We start from the raw sequence: 14,991 nt of genomic DNA on the forward strand, positions 1-14,991 counted from the left end.
TCATTTGCAGAAATACGAAATTCCTTTTTTATTACAAAACTGTTAACCGATATACCAAATTCATCAGGAAATAAGTGCGTCGTCACATGCAAAAACTACTTTGATGATGTCTATGTACATGCATGTTGTTCCTGCATTTGTACTACAGAGCTGCGTGAATTGTGGTGGAATATGATTATTGAGAATTTTTCACTACAACTGTATTGCGAACTAAGTGAATATGATGATGAGGATGTTTATCAAATTTTACTAGGACGAAATCCGTTAAACGTCATTGCCGAATATTTGGAGTTTGAGAAGCTTTGCCACGCCCACGTTGTTCAATGCGTAGCAACATATGGACGTTGTGTCAGGTTAGGCAATACATGATATGTCATCATTCAAGATTGCATAAGAACTTCATGCCGAATGACTGAAGTGTATATTTGTCTGTATATGTAAAAAAAAAAAAAACTTTTTTGTTCTGTTCCTATTTCGTCTATTCTTTTTGTTGTGTGATACATATAAAAATACATTATACATCAGTATACAATATTTATAAACTAGTAAAAATATTAACAAACAACAAGGCACTTTTCCTGACTAGAAAAATTATAAAAGTTATATCATACAACCTATTTTACAACCTTGTTCTATACAAAACATTTATATGTTGAAAAAAAAAAACAATGATTAAAGGTATATTGCATATGTTTCAGGTAAAAATTGTTGTTTATTTGTGTTTCAAGGGGAGAGGGAAGGTAAGTTAATTTTATTATAGGACTAACCTAGAGCACCAGGTGAACTTTCAATAAACAATAATTAATGGAAGAAAGACAACACAACGGCTAAAATAGACAAGCACATACAACATGCCACTTAACATTACACAGTAAACTATTGAGCAATATGGGTCAAACAAAACCAGGGGATAGACAGACAATTTCTAGTACATACCCACATCCAAGTTCAAAATAAAATCGTTAAAAAAGTTTTGAATGTTCAGCCTAGGTCCATAACTAAATCTTTCAATATCTGTAATGCAGCAAAGACAAAATAAAATGGGTTAACAAAGTCATTATGGACGAACAGACAGACAAACTGACAGAAGAACAGACAGACAAACTGACGGACGAACAGACAGACAAACTGACGGAAAAACAGACTTACAGTTAGGCCAATAACATTATATAACTTCTTTGTATGGGTATTATAACTATTGTCTTGACCAATATGTAAATTAGAGAAATTACTAAATCAAATGAACACTTTACATACAATTTGCAGAGAAATGGAGAAAACACATAGAGGAAAGGTGTAGATTGGTTTGAAATAAGCAATGTTGGAAATTTAAAACCCAATACATGGTATATGTATATGTTTTGTTTCAAAAATGATTTTTCCATTTTTTGGTTGAAAAGGGAAGGTGATCAAAACCCCATCTTATTCTCAACTTTTCAGAGTAAATCTACATTGTATAAATATCCTCAACTTTTCAGAGTAAATCTACATTGTATAAATATCCTCAACTTTTCAGAGTAAGTCTACATTGTATAAATATCCTCAACTTTTCAGAGTAAGTCTACATTGTATAAATATCCTCAACTTTTCAGAGTAAGTCTACATTGTATAAATATCCTCAACTTTTCAGAGTAAATCTACATTGTATAAATATCCTCAACTTTTCAGAGTAAATCTACATTGTATAAATATCCTCAACTTTTCAGAGTAAGTCTACATTGTATAAATATCCTCAACTTTTCAGAGTAAATCTACATTGTATAAATATCCTCAACTTTTCAGAGTAAGTCTACATTGTATAAATATCCTCAACTTTTCAGAGTAAATCTACATTGTATAAATATCCTCAACTTTTCAGAGTAAGTCTACATTGTATAAATATCCTCAACTTTTCAGAGTAAATCTACATTGTATCAATATCCTCAACCTACCCCCATCCCCATCACAAACACACCAATAGTCATAACAAATTATTTTTTCTTGAAGAATATGAAAATAAAATAATGTTAAAAGGGTTAAAATATTTTCTTGTCTTCTAAAGTTTTTAATTGGTTTGATGTTGACAAGTGTACTGTACACATCTCAATAGCCAACTGTATACTGCAGCTGTGTTATTTGCAGTCAAATTGCATTGACCGTATAATCATTTGTGTTATACAGTCACTGACCGCATATCGCATTGTTTATGACGTTGACAATGCGTTTCCGTAGAATTATTATTTATGACGTCATTAGAAGTACAGGTTCGCAGAATTTTTACATCGTTCGCTCCAAATTCAAAAATGATGTTTTTTACCATAAATATTTCATTTGGAACAGTTGTAGGAGTTGCAGTATATAAAGCATTGTCTAGAAATATAAATTGTATTTGTACTCTGCTCACAACAGGATAGAAATGCTTGGCAAAGCCTCGCTTTCTACCTGTTTCTAAGCCTTGTACAAATAAAATTTATAATTCGAGACAATGTATGGTTATTCTATATATAGCACGATAGAAAACAGGAAACTAAATTTTCTTAAAACTAAGCTTATCAGCCAAAAATTAATACAAGTATATTCATAATCACATTTGGCAACAAACAATGTCTTTGAACTAAGTTAATCATTAAAGTTCTTTCAAAGCCATTTAATTATTTTTTTCTTTAAAATACAACCAATAAGAAGCAATTACAAAAATAATACGAGAATAATATTTCTAGCTACTGAGCAACTGATAATATTAAAATATACATTATATCTAAAGTATTTGTCCAGACTATAAAAAATTGTTTATACAAAATTCATACAAAATGCCCTTTAATTATTGCATAGGTGGGAATGTGTAGTAACTATGTCTGAATGTGGTACTTTCTCATATCACTTATTCCATACATTTTTAAGATACATTTATCACCAACCTTTAAACAACTTATTCCCAATCAGACACTAATTTATTAGTATCAATTCTGCTGTTTTATAAGTTCTATACAACTTAATTATGCCTTACATCCAATAACATTTTGTTGAACAAACTTCATGAGTCATTTGGAACCAAACCATTTTTTTTCTTTTAAGTTTAACGTTGGTGCTATATATTTGGAATATAAATACAATTCACACACTCTTTCAATGACAGGGGTGGAAAAATGGTAAGTCTGCCTCATTGTTTTATTTATTTATTTAACTTTCATAATAAAGAAAGATATATCAACACCATTCATTAATGAAAAATGATCCTGATATAAAAGATATTTTGTTGGATTACTTGTACCTTTTGTACATATCAGAGCATAAGAAATCATCATCTCATTGTAACAATGCATAAGATTGAAAATATATTGTAAGCAGTAAAATATTTAGTACATTTTTGGCATCAAAACAGTTTGCGTTTAAAATTTCAGTAAAATTGTGTTATGAAGCAATAAGCAATAAAAATCCATGTGATCAACCTATGTCTAAAAAATGTAAGTAATAATCTATCAAATAAAATATAAATGAAATGATTTCAATTAAATTTTAATCATGTTTTTCATAAGATTACATAATTCTATTATATATAAATCTAAAAAACTTGATCTGTAAGCACCAGGACACTGTCGTTCCCAATCATACCACTTTGATCAGTTAGGCTATGAACCATCAGCATCACTAAACAACATCTCAATACTAAATGTCTCTCGGAACACTTTCTGTGCCTTCTTCTTGTGAGGGTTATCTATCTCATCCCTGGTTAGGAATAATCTACAATAAATACAAATATGAGAAAAAGTCATTAAGAAAATTACATATTTCTAATAATAATAATGCAGAAAACCAGATTCAGCACTACAAAGTTTTATAAGATGACTAATTATCATATACCTGTCAAACTCTGAAAGTGTAAATACAGGCAATGACTATAAAGAAACCTTTTAACAGTTACAGAAGAAATAGAACTTGCACTTAATGTCTTTCTAAATATCTTTTTACTATTATTTTAGCAGATGATACTGTTTTAATGTCTGAAATACCACAAGATCTTCAAAGACAGTAAGTTTGATATTTTTCATGAATACTGTAAAAAATGGCAATTAAAAGTTAAATGTATCGAAAACAAAAACATTATGTTATTCATTAGGAAGATTACCAGATAATTTACACTTCACTTTTGATAATGAAGAAATAGAAATCATTTAAGAGTTTAGCTAAAATGGTATTTTATTGACAAAACAGGAAATTATAAAAAGGCACTTAAATCACAGGTTGAAAAAGGGACAAAATGTATGATTTATTTAAAAGGGGAAAAATTTCAAAGCTATTTTAAAGATCTTTTTGATAGAATAGTCACACCTGTTCTGTTATATGGATCAGAAATATGGGGATTCAGTAACTATGATATATCATTGAAAAGGTTCATCTAAAATTTTGTAAGTTGCACCTGAATCTGAAATCATCCACTCCCAACTGTATGATATATGGTGAGATAGGACATATCCAGTTTATATTGATGTAAAATTAAAAATGATATCCTACTGGTCTAAACTAATCATGGGAAAACAGCCAAAGTATTCATCTATCATATATAGATTATTGTACCAAAAACATTGATTTTAAATGGTTGAGATTTGTCAAGCAAATTTTGATGGATTTGGAATTTCTTATATTTGGAACATTTTAAATGATATCTGGTTGAATTATAATGTGAAAGCAAGGATTATGTAATCAATTCAAAAAGACAGTATTTATTACCTGTTGTCTTCAATAAATGCAGTGTAGAACCAGAAATAAAATGCACAGTTATCATAAACCTTTGGTATATTTCTCTGTAAAGTAAAGTAACACATGTCAATCAATAGAAACAATGATACAGATAGAGAATTCTTGGTGTCTCAGATATAAGTTAAATCACTAACATTTGAACATTTATACCGTCTTTACATTACAATTCTATTTTAAAACAATGCAGCATCACTGGAATTTTTGAGGAAAGAAGAACCACTAACCAATTAGTTCATTTAATAAAAAACTAATGATAAAATGTCTGCGACTCTTTTCACAAAAAATCTTAAGAGTAAAAATGCTCGTAAGTCATACACATTTAGTATAACTTACGATCAATTTTAATCGTAAGATTTTTTGTGAAAAGAGTCGCTGGCCTTTTTGTAATTTTGGTAGTATAATGCAAATATTTAAACATGTAAACTATGCAAAACATTCAAAGTCAATGAACCATGAATTAATGTGCAGGAGCAAATAACCTCCATGGAAATAAGAAAAGCCATAGCCAATGCTTATAAAATACAATTGACTTATCATAAGTGGTGCCCTTTACAATAACCAAAACACAAACTTTAACTTGTAAACAATGTAAAAGTTTCAAAGTCATTGAACCATGATGAGGGGATAGGCCAATATAATCTCCAAGGGAAAAAGACTTGCAAATGCCAATACAACTGCATACTGAATATCATTGACCTACCACTAGTGGTTCCCCATAAACTGACCTAATCACAAACTAATACATGTAAAGTAATTAAAAGTTTCAAAGTCAATAGAACATGACTGAAGGGATGGAGGGCCAAATAATCTCCATGAAAATGTTCCAATGCTAATACAACTGCATACCAAATATCATTGACCTACCACTAGTGGTTCCCCATAAACTGACCTAATCAAAAACTAATATATTGTTGACACCTCCGCCGTCCGAAACAGCATACTTAAGTCTCACTTTTTGACTCCATCAAGGCAAGATATAAAGTATCCATTTTATTCGAAATCACTTCAGAAGTTTTATATTCTAATGTTGCTTTTAACAATTAGACATAAAATGAGTGTGTCAGGGTATCCTTACTGAAAATTTAAGGGTCAGCAGATATAAGTTTTTTTTTATCCTCTTGACTTTTCATAATCAAGCCTCTACCTATTATCTAACAATATGCATGTAGCAATCCTTGTTTCATGGACTTACACTCAGGGCTAAAATCTACAATGAAAACTGGACGAAAAATCTCTATTTTTGTGGCAATTGTGCAGGAAAGTGTTGCAGGAAGCAGTATCAATATTAAATTGTGTAGAAAAGACTCAAAATTGTTGTACAAAATAAACAATAATCAAAGCTTATCAATAGCAATTGTTTCGATGACTGTTTCTCCTAATAACATGATTTTTCTATACACCTTCTTATACAAGTCTTACATGTCTTATGTGTGTGTCCTGCATCAGGTTAAAGTTTTAGTTTAAAGAAGTTTGCTATGAAGTTGTCGTCAAATTAACTTGAAACTTAGTACAAGTTTATTATAATGTGAACTTTTGAAATCATATGCCAAATTAGTTTTTTGTCCCAGATTTCCTGTTTCATTAAACAAGGAAGTAGTATACAGTGTAGTGCAAGTCCAGCATGGTGTCCTATAGAAAATAAACTGTATCCTTAATATTTTTGATACAAAAGGTTCTTGACATCTTTTGAGACCACTAGACAGGTTTACTGTAACTGTTACCATTCATCTAGTACAATTATATTTACTTACAGCTTTCGATACAAATCTGATCTTGACGTCATTTGTGACCACTGGTTTGTCATTGAATGTCACCAATATATAATCTTCTTCTTTATTGTGCTCAACCTAGGATCAATAATTGTATAATAATGACTAAATCTGAACATCAAAAATATATTTTCTTGAAATAAGTAAAAAGAACAAAACATGCATTATTTAAAAGATTAAATATTCTTTCATTCTGAATTTATCATTGTGTAATTTGGAAAGGCTGCTCAAACACTGTATGGTTGTGCCATGTATGGTCTAGCTACTAAAAAACTATAATTCATCTCCAAGGGGAAAGATTGTGAAGTCAAGGATTCCCATTTCCATAGACCTTTGATTGATTTAGTGATTGATTTAAATTTATCATCCAGCAGCAAATATTACAAAACATCTCAAGAACAAAACATGCAATTGTCATTTGAATATACCCTACTTTTTATGCTAGACTGACACAACAACAACATTGTTAACATGCTAGATCACAAGGTACATAAACAAGGTCATGTAGTTCCAACTCACAAAAAGAAAGGTTGCCCTATAAAGAAACAGTGCTGAATCAAACTAGTCTTTGCCTAAATTCTTTAATATAGAAAGTCTAGAAATCTTTAGGTTAAGAAGATAACAGTATTTTATTTTATGATAAGTGGGCATCGATTGGCAATTTGATACATTATAAATTGAGTTTACTAAAGAGGCATTAGCGAGCCTGTATTTGGATATTTGCAAACAACTAACAAAAATTAATGCCCTTAAATCTTCAAATAAAATACTGTTATCTCCATTCTAAAGCAGCTAAAAGAAAAGACAGCTAAATCATACATTTAAAAACAGTCACTCAATGTCTGCACATGTGTACACAATTTCAGACGATCAATTGTGGAAATGTGATGACTTTTGCTGTTATTCAATCAAACTAAATGTAACAAACAGTGTTGCGTTAGAATAATTAGGACTAAACTTACAACCTTCTGTATTGGACATAAGATATAAGAGGTAATAAAATATTTCTTCAGTAATTGTCATTTACTTTTCAGCTACTTGAGATTATTTATTTTTCATGGATATCAAATTTTGTGGATTGATGAAAAATTGTATTTTCATGAATATTCGATTTTAAAGGTTTTGCCAAAGTCTGCATACAAGCCTATAGAAAATTTGTACTTTGTTGAACATTGTTATAAATTCATAATTTACCTAAACCCACAAAATACATGTAAATCAGTATCCCACAAAAATAAATAAATCCACAGCATAGTTTCAAATCATTCTGAACAACTTAGTTGTCTCATGGTAGCATGCTTGCCTTGATCAATGGAGGTAATTATGGGACAACATTTGTGTTTGTTGCTATTCTATCAAGACTGGGTGGGTTGAATCCAGTCAGGATATTGTAATTGAGTGTGATGACATGTCTTTCTGTGGACTGTTACCTTGTGAGTAATCTTATCGACAGTCTGTACACAGTAATGTATCTCCATAATTCATGAACATCAATCATCCCAAAAATGCATGTAATGTATGCCGCTGTTCATGGAATAACCATCATTCAAATAGTTCATTCTAAATTGTTTACATAAATGTCTGTCCTAATAGTATTGACCTGTAAATAAGTCTTTCTGATGTCAGGACATTTCTCAACAACCATTATAATTTATCTAGTGTAAGTTGTACTAATTTTAATTTAACATCATGCATGATTTAATTTTTCTGATACAGATCAAAAGATGTATTATAAATAGTAATATAGATATATTAATAATCAATAACTATTATAAGGTACCTTGCAATCTGACTGCTGTTTGAAGTCAATTTGTGAATACTCAGGAGAGTAACCTAAAAATATCTGCATAGCTAAATCTGAACCATCACCATTGCCTACACCTGGAATTGTCAATTTTATACACACTAAAGTTAATCTTCTCTCCTTCAGATAATAATGTGCTTAATATATTTGTGTTCTGTATACCGGTAAATATCTTTCATGTTTAAAGATTTTTTATTTTCAACTTTTCAAAAATGTTTGCTCTGGTCAATTCTAATTAAGACCACCACTATTAAACCAATCATATCTTGTGGCTGTGCCATATAAGGCTATATAGATCATGAACTTTTTTATTTATTAATTTGATTTTTATGATAGAAAAGTTTATGGCATATCATACTTTTTATAACACACAAATTTAATTCTATGATCTAAGCTTTAAGTTTTGATATTTTTGTGAATCTGTTGTCATGTCCGCTCTTGCTGTGAGGTACATATTATTAGTCTATGTCTGTCAGTCTGTTTCTAACATCCTAACATTCTTAGACCTTTTTTGCAAAAGCGTTCATACTTGGTCATATTAGTAGGATTGTTTGACATCATATTCTCTTCATAATAAGGTATCTTCATTTTGATTGGATGATTCCAACAGGAGTTATTGGACATTGATAACTATTTTTACTACTACAACACAATGACATCTTGTAAAAACAACTCCACTGATATTGTTTGCCAGAAGCTTTCTCACATGGTAGAATTGCAATTTTTACTGTCTATAAAACAAACCTTTAATAGATGTTATTTTAACCGATTCTATTTTAAGATATTTAGGAGGAGGCATCTCCTCATTCAGATCATACTTCACTTTCTCATAGTATCCCACATATCTACTCTGAAATGATATTAAATAAGGGACATCAGTTATATTATGTAAATCTGTTACATCCTTAATGGCAATCGATACAGAAAAGATCTATTGTTGATTTTTCCTTCTGATTTTTTAGGTCGAAATAGAAAAACTATGCTGGAGATCCAATTTCCCATTTTTTGTAATTAATCATGTCGCCGTTATTTCTTAACACAACATCTTCATGCAGCTATTCCTGTCGTACATCAAAACACTAAACAAATTACTGTCATATACAAATTTATTGATAATAAAAAGTAATAAAGTCTTCATTTGCCTTCAATTTCAAGCCCCGCAGTATATTTCTATCTAAAATGTACATCATGTTCATTTTCCTTTGCAAATACTTTTAAATTAATGTCATTAGCGATTTTTCCGTGAATTTGGAAGCTTATCATTAGCCAAATGCAAGTTGCAAAAACAAACAGTTAGATTTGGATGCAGTATTATCTGCCCTTCCTTCTGTATGGTATCATTAAACGGCTCAATGCAGTATTTGGATTATTAAGGGCTGCTTGGTTTTCAAATGTTTTTAACTGAAAAGTTTAAAAATGTTAAGTTCCTAGTACATGTACTGATTTGTTAACAGTTGTATGGATTTAAAAACTAAAGTTGCATGTTTTAGAAATATTAACAACAATATGATTTAAAGATGTTAACAACTGTTTAGTTTGGAAATGCATGGTTTGTAAAGATGAACAACTAGTACTGTTTAGTTTAGAAATGTATTGTTTGAAATGTAAACAACTGTTTAGTTTAGAAATGTCTGGTTTGAAATGTGAACAACTGTTAAGTTTTAGAAATGTCTGGTTTGGAAAGGTGAACAACTGTCTAGGTTGGAAATGTATGGTTTGCAAAGGTGAACAACTAGTACTGTTTAGTTGGAAATGCATGGTTTGTAAAGATGAACAACTAGTACTGTTTAGTTTGGAAATGTATGGTTTGAAATGTTAACAACTGTTTAGTTTGGAAATGTATGGTTTGAAATGTGAACAACTGTTAAGTTTTGGAAATGTCTGGTTTGGAAATGTGAACAACTGTTTAGTTTGGAAATGTATGGTTTGGAAATGTGAACAACTGTCTAGGTTGGAAATGTATGGTTTGGAAAGGTGAACAACTTTTTAGTTTGAAAAAGTATGGTTTGAAATGGCTGGTTTGAAAAGCTCACAACAGTATTTTATAGTAAATCACAATGACAAAATACTTACGATACTATTGTCTTTTGTTTTAGTTTTATTGGGTTACTGTCTCATTAACATAAACCCATATCTCAATTTTATTCATAAATTTCTATTTACCTGACTAGGAGTTTCAACACCTTGGAATGTCTTCCCAACTTTTCTGTCTGTTCGTCTCTCACCAAAATAATTAAGGCTATCCTAAAATAAAAAAAACAAACACAACATAGAGTCATGTATATTTATGAATACAAATAATAAAGCCATTAAAATAAAAAAAAATCATTTTATAAAAAATTAACACTTTTCCACAAAGGCTCAGTGGTAATTTTTCATTCAACTACATGTATCAAGATAAATGAAATTGAACCTTATAATGACACCAGTTTTAAACTTAGAATTTTAAGGTTGGTGTCTGTAGAAATGTTGTCAATCTTCTTTTCTAGGCTTTGGGATTTGCTCATTGTTGAAGGCCGTAAGGTGACCTATGGTTGTTAATTTCTGTGTCATTTGGTCTCTTGTAAAGAGTTGTCTCATTGGCAATCATACCACATCTTCTTTTTTTATATTTGCTGTGTTACAATTGGGTAATTGTAATTGAATATAATGTAGAAGGTTTTTTTCTGTATGTAATATCCTGATCTGAAACAGTCATTAATTTGATTTACTTATTTCATCAAAGGACTGAAAACACCAAAATCCTATTCTTTCATTGAGTAAAGATGCCTGAAAGGCTGTTAAGATAAATTATTTATAATTTATATATAAGATAAAAATAGAATCATGGTTCATGAGCAACAGAAGATAATATGACCATTTATTATCACTTCCCCGGAGAAATTTATATTATATTTAATTAATTAGTATGTTCATATATATAAAGTCAGGGAAACAACTTAAACAAATGATTTTTTATTTGTAGACATTGGGAAAAAATTTGCTTACACAGAAGGTTTCATAAACTTTCCCCATAAAATTGTTGTTAAAAATTTTAAACTTATGTTGACAAAAAGGAATGTGCTAATATTATGCTCCTTTATTAGAATATCACATTTCATATTGATTTTTTAGAAGAATCAAGTGTTTTTCAAATGGTTTTCAAAAGCTTTTAATAATTTTTCCAACAGTAACATTAGATAATGCAATAAAAAGTTTTCTCAAATGAAATCCAATGTTATCAGGTTGAGAAAATAGGGTTAAGCTGAAAAAGTATTACTGATATAGGTGATTTTTGTCATAAAAATGGCTATGAATGACTGTTCTCATTTTTACTTCCAGATTATGAAACATGAATGTCTGTCTACTTAAAAAAATTCTCGAGTACTCATTTATTCAAAAATAATTTTCTTTAACATACTAAAGCCACATAGAAAACGTAAACCAATCAACTCAGTAATCTAATAAGTAAATAAAGTTATTATACTCTTGTTTGCAATATTTCTGAAACAATTAACTTAAAACAAGTTAAACAGTAGTTTTGATGTACATATGGTTTCTGTGAGCTTAGGTCTTGTAACATCTCACATCGCCTGCATGAATCAGTATATCTAAGTTCATGTGACTACTCACCTCAGCTGCCTGGAATAGTTCAGTATGTATAAGGTATGTACAGATCATTGTTCCGGTGCGACCTTTGCCCCCTTTACAATGGACAGCTATCACATTTTGTTCATCTTCGGCTAACCACATTCTAACATCTTTACAAAACTCTGTCATGTCACTATAATAGATTTACATAAGTTATTCAGGATTATAAATAAATGGAAATATGTTATACATTAATCAGACAACAAACCAATGACCCAAGAAAACAAAAGACATCTAGAGGTCAAACTATTGTCTTCAATAAAAGTTTCCATATAATATGTCAAGTTCAAAAGTGCCCTAATCTCCCTACTATAAAATTTGTGAACTAAGTCTGCTTAAAAGATCTGCAGCTTTGGTACCTTTAAACCTCTGTCTCACACATTGAACACCAAGAATTATTTATTGACACATCGAGCCAATATTTCAGGGTTCAACTAGCCCTGTCAATGTATTTTCCTATTTGGTTGAATGTAGAACAATATTCTGTTGTAGCCCAATTTAAAAGAAATGCCTGACAAAAGTGAACATCACCTTCTTTTAACCAGCATTATGTCAGGACAATAATAAATCTAGGGAAGATTTTTTTAGACATAAACTTCATCCTCTTATCAAGTGAAGACAAAATATTTATACAATAATAAATGTTTCCTTTGTATCTAAATGAACTTTTGCAGCTACAATACATTACATTATATAAGCAAAATCATTCAAGAAAAGAAAGCATTGTAAAAACCTACTAAATTGAGATTTGTTCTACATTTATATATATACATCACTGAAGAGACATTAATTGTCGAAATCCGGATATGGTGTAAAAAAAATTTAGCACCTCATGTTGTGGTTTACCATCTTTGCCGCAAGTTTATTGTTTTCTACTTGGTATTAAATTAATATAGAGATCCATTTTGGTATGCCTTGTGATCAATTTATTTGGCAATCGTCAATGGCAGTCAGCAGGGTTTAAGAACATCAGTTGTTCGACCTGTTAGTCAAATGCGTTTTGTTAAAATATATTTTTTCACTCTTTTGGTCTTTTGGAAAATGTTGTTTGTGCTGTATTTAGACCCCTCTACAACGAAATTTGTTACAGGCACACGTATAAAAATTGCAGTTTTTATCCAACGCAATCATAGGTTTGAACGTTGTTTTTAATTTAGACTTGTTTATATATATATATATATATATATATATATATATACACATTTTCCTGTGAACATGTAGAATAACAAACCTTAATAAAGGAACATTGTGGTCATGTATATAGACTCTGCGTACTCTCTTATGGAATATATTCTCACTGTAGTTTAATTCACCTGTAAATAAATCATTTGAAATGTTATGCTAAAATACAACAAGGTTTTTAAATTATAGGATACTCTATAAATAACTATTTTCTGATAAGTAAAATAAGCAATTATTGTAAGACACCATCCTACAATGAGACATTCTCATCATTGACTTGCATTACAATATATTAGTATGCTCCTAGTTTTACACTACAAACAAAGAAGGTATGAAAAGGCCACTATTTTAAAACTCTGAATTCGAAAATCAAAAAGTATTATAAATATTCTAAATAACATTCTTCAGATATTCATAAGACAAAAGTCTGTTGGACATCAGAATCTATATTTTTGAATTTTGGGATACATATTGTCATTACAAATTGTGACTTGGATGGAGAGTTGTCTCATTGGCACTCATACCACATCTTCTTATTTTTATATGGTTATCAATATATATTATACTTACTGCAGAGATCATACACTCTGTAGTGATCTTGATGTTTTGTGTCTAAAAACTTCCCAACTTTCTACAATAAAGTAACATCCTTTACTTCATAAGTCATAGCATTTCATTGTAGGTTAAATAAAAACAAAACAATAGCATTCACAATATACATTCTTATTTATGAATGAATGGGTTGGTAGGCAGAAAATAACATTTCTTTGTTACTTAAAAAATTAATTTGAAATAAAACAATACACCAAATATCAAATCAATATCTTCAAGCATGAAGAAAAAAAGTGTGGAAAACTGATTTGCCGGACTGACGGATGAACAGACAGACAGACGGACGGAGTGCAAACCTAAAGCTCCCTCGACTTCGTCGGTAGGGGACTAATTATTTATTAAGCAAAAGAATGGCTAAATAAGAGCAAAATGAATTGCTAATCTTTGAATCTGTCAGATTTATATTGAAAAAAAAAAAAAAAAAAATTTATAATACATGTAGTACATGTACATTATGTAATGTACCAAGAGTAATAAATGTCAATTAACATAGGGCTCCACTGATATAAATTAACCCACAGTCCTGTAGTTTGCTGATTCTTGCCTGTCAAGCAAATGCAAATATTTTGTTCATGGGATTTCATTTATAAAGGGAGACAACCCTCTTTGTAAATTTTCTTAACTTGGGTACATTTACTGTGCTGCCTCTACCGTGATCAAACTTGATGTAAAAACATTTATTGTACCAGGTCAGGTTGCTTCTATTGCATCTTAACATTTTTCAGTGTCTGAAAGATCATTTTTAACTGTTGATAAATGACAATACATAGTGTTGTATCTTGGAATTTGTTTGAATCTTGAAATATAAAGATAGTAAAATATAAGATCACAAATTGTGATGATATTGTATTCTACCAGAACCCTGTAAATTCCTGAAAACATTCAAAAACAAATGTAAGGTGATCTGGGTTAAACATCGATAAGACAGCAACCCCATATCACAAACAAACAGACATCTAGAGGTCATTTGATTACAAATATATGCCTGTTCTCATGCAACAGATAATAAAACCAGAATAATTCAAATCATAAGAGAAGAACAGATTTCAAGTTTCATGTTACTGATTATATTCTGTCTCCTAAAGTTTATATGAAAAATTCAAAAGTAATGATCAATATTGTTGAACATGGTAAAACTGCATTATACTATCTACATGCAAAGGTCAATCAATACAACCACTGAAACAGACATTACAAATCTTTACATGCTTCTTCAGTGGATTACCTCCATGTTAATATACATATATATCTAAAACA

General features: G+C 30.1%; 1 protein-coding gene across 2 annotated transcripts in view; it reads right to left on the minus strand.

Moving 5' to 3' along the window:
* Positions 1-14,991, minus strand: part of LOC127714447 (phosphatidylinositol 3,4,5-trisphosphate 3-phosphatase TPTE2-like) — a 33,631-nt gene that overhangs the window by 3,551 nt on the left and 15,089 nt on the right. Inside the window, exons 7-15 of one of the 2 annotated variants that reach the window (XR_007987737.1) lie at positions 13,693-13,753; positions 13,172-13,253; positions 11,923-12,073; positions 10,474-10,554; positions 9,055-9,160; positions 8,287-8,387; positions 6,489-6,584; positions 4,708-4,781; positions 615-3,720 (exon numbers count right to left, since the gene is read on the minus strand). Coding sequence is in view for 1 of the 2 variants with exons in the window: in XM_052220507.1 (XP_052076467.1) it covers positions 3,609-3,720; positions 4,708-4,781; positions 6,489-6,584; positions 8,287-8,387; positions 9,055-9,160; positions 10,474-10,554; positions 11,923-12,073; positions 13,172-13,253; positions 13,693-13,753 (864 nt within the window). In the remaining variant the exon portion in view is untranslated. Of the gene's footprint in view, positions 1-109; positions 3,721-4,707; positions 4,782-6,488; positions 6,585-8,286; positions 8,388-9,054; positions 9,161-10,473; positions 10,555-11,922; positions 12,074-13,171; positions 13,254-13,692; positions 13,754-14,991 lie in introns of those variants that run through there. The other variant, XM_052220507.1, reaches the window with a different exon arrangement.

This window comes from Mytilus californianus, unplaced genomic scaffold (genome assembly GCF_021869535.1).
Source record: "Mytilus californianus isolate M0D057914Y unplaced genomic scaffold, xbMytCali1.0.p SCAF_9, whole genome shotgun sequence".
Classification (NCBI taxonomy): domain Eukaryota; kingdom Metazoa; phylum Mollusca; class Bivalvia; order Mytilida; family Mytilidae; genus Mytilus; species Mytilus californianus.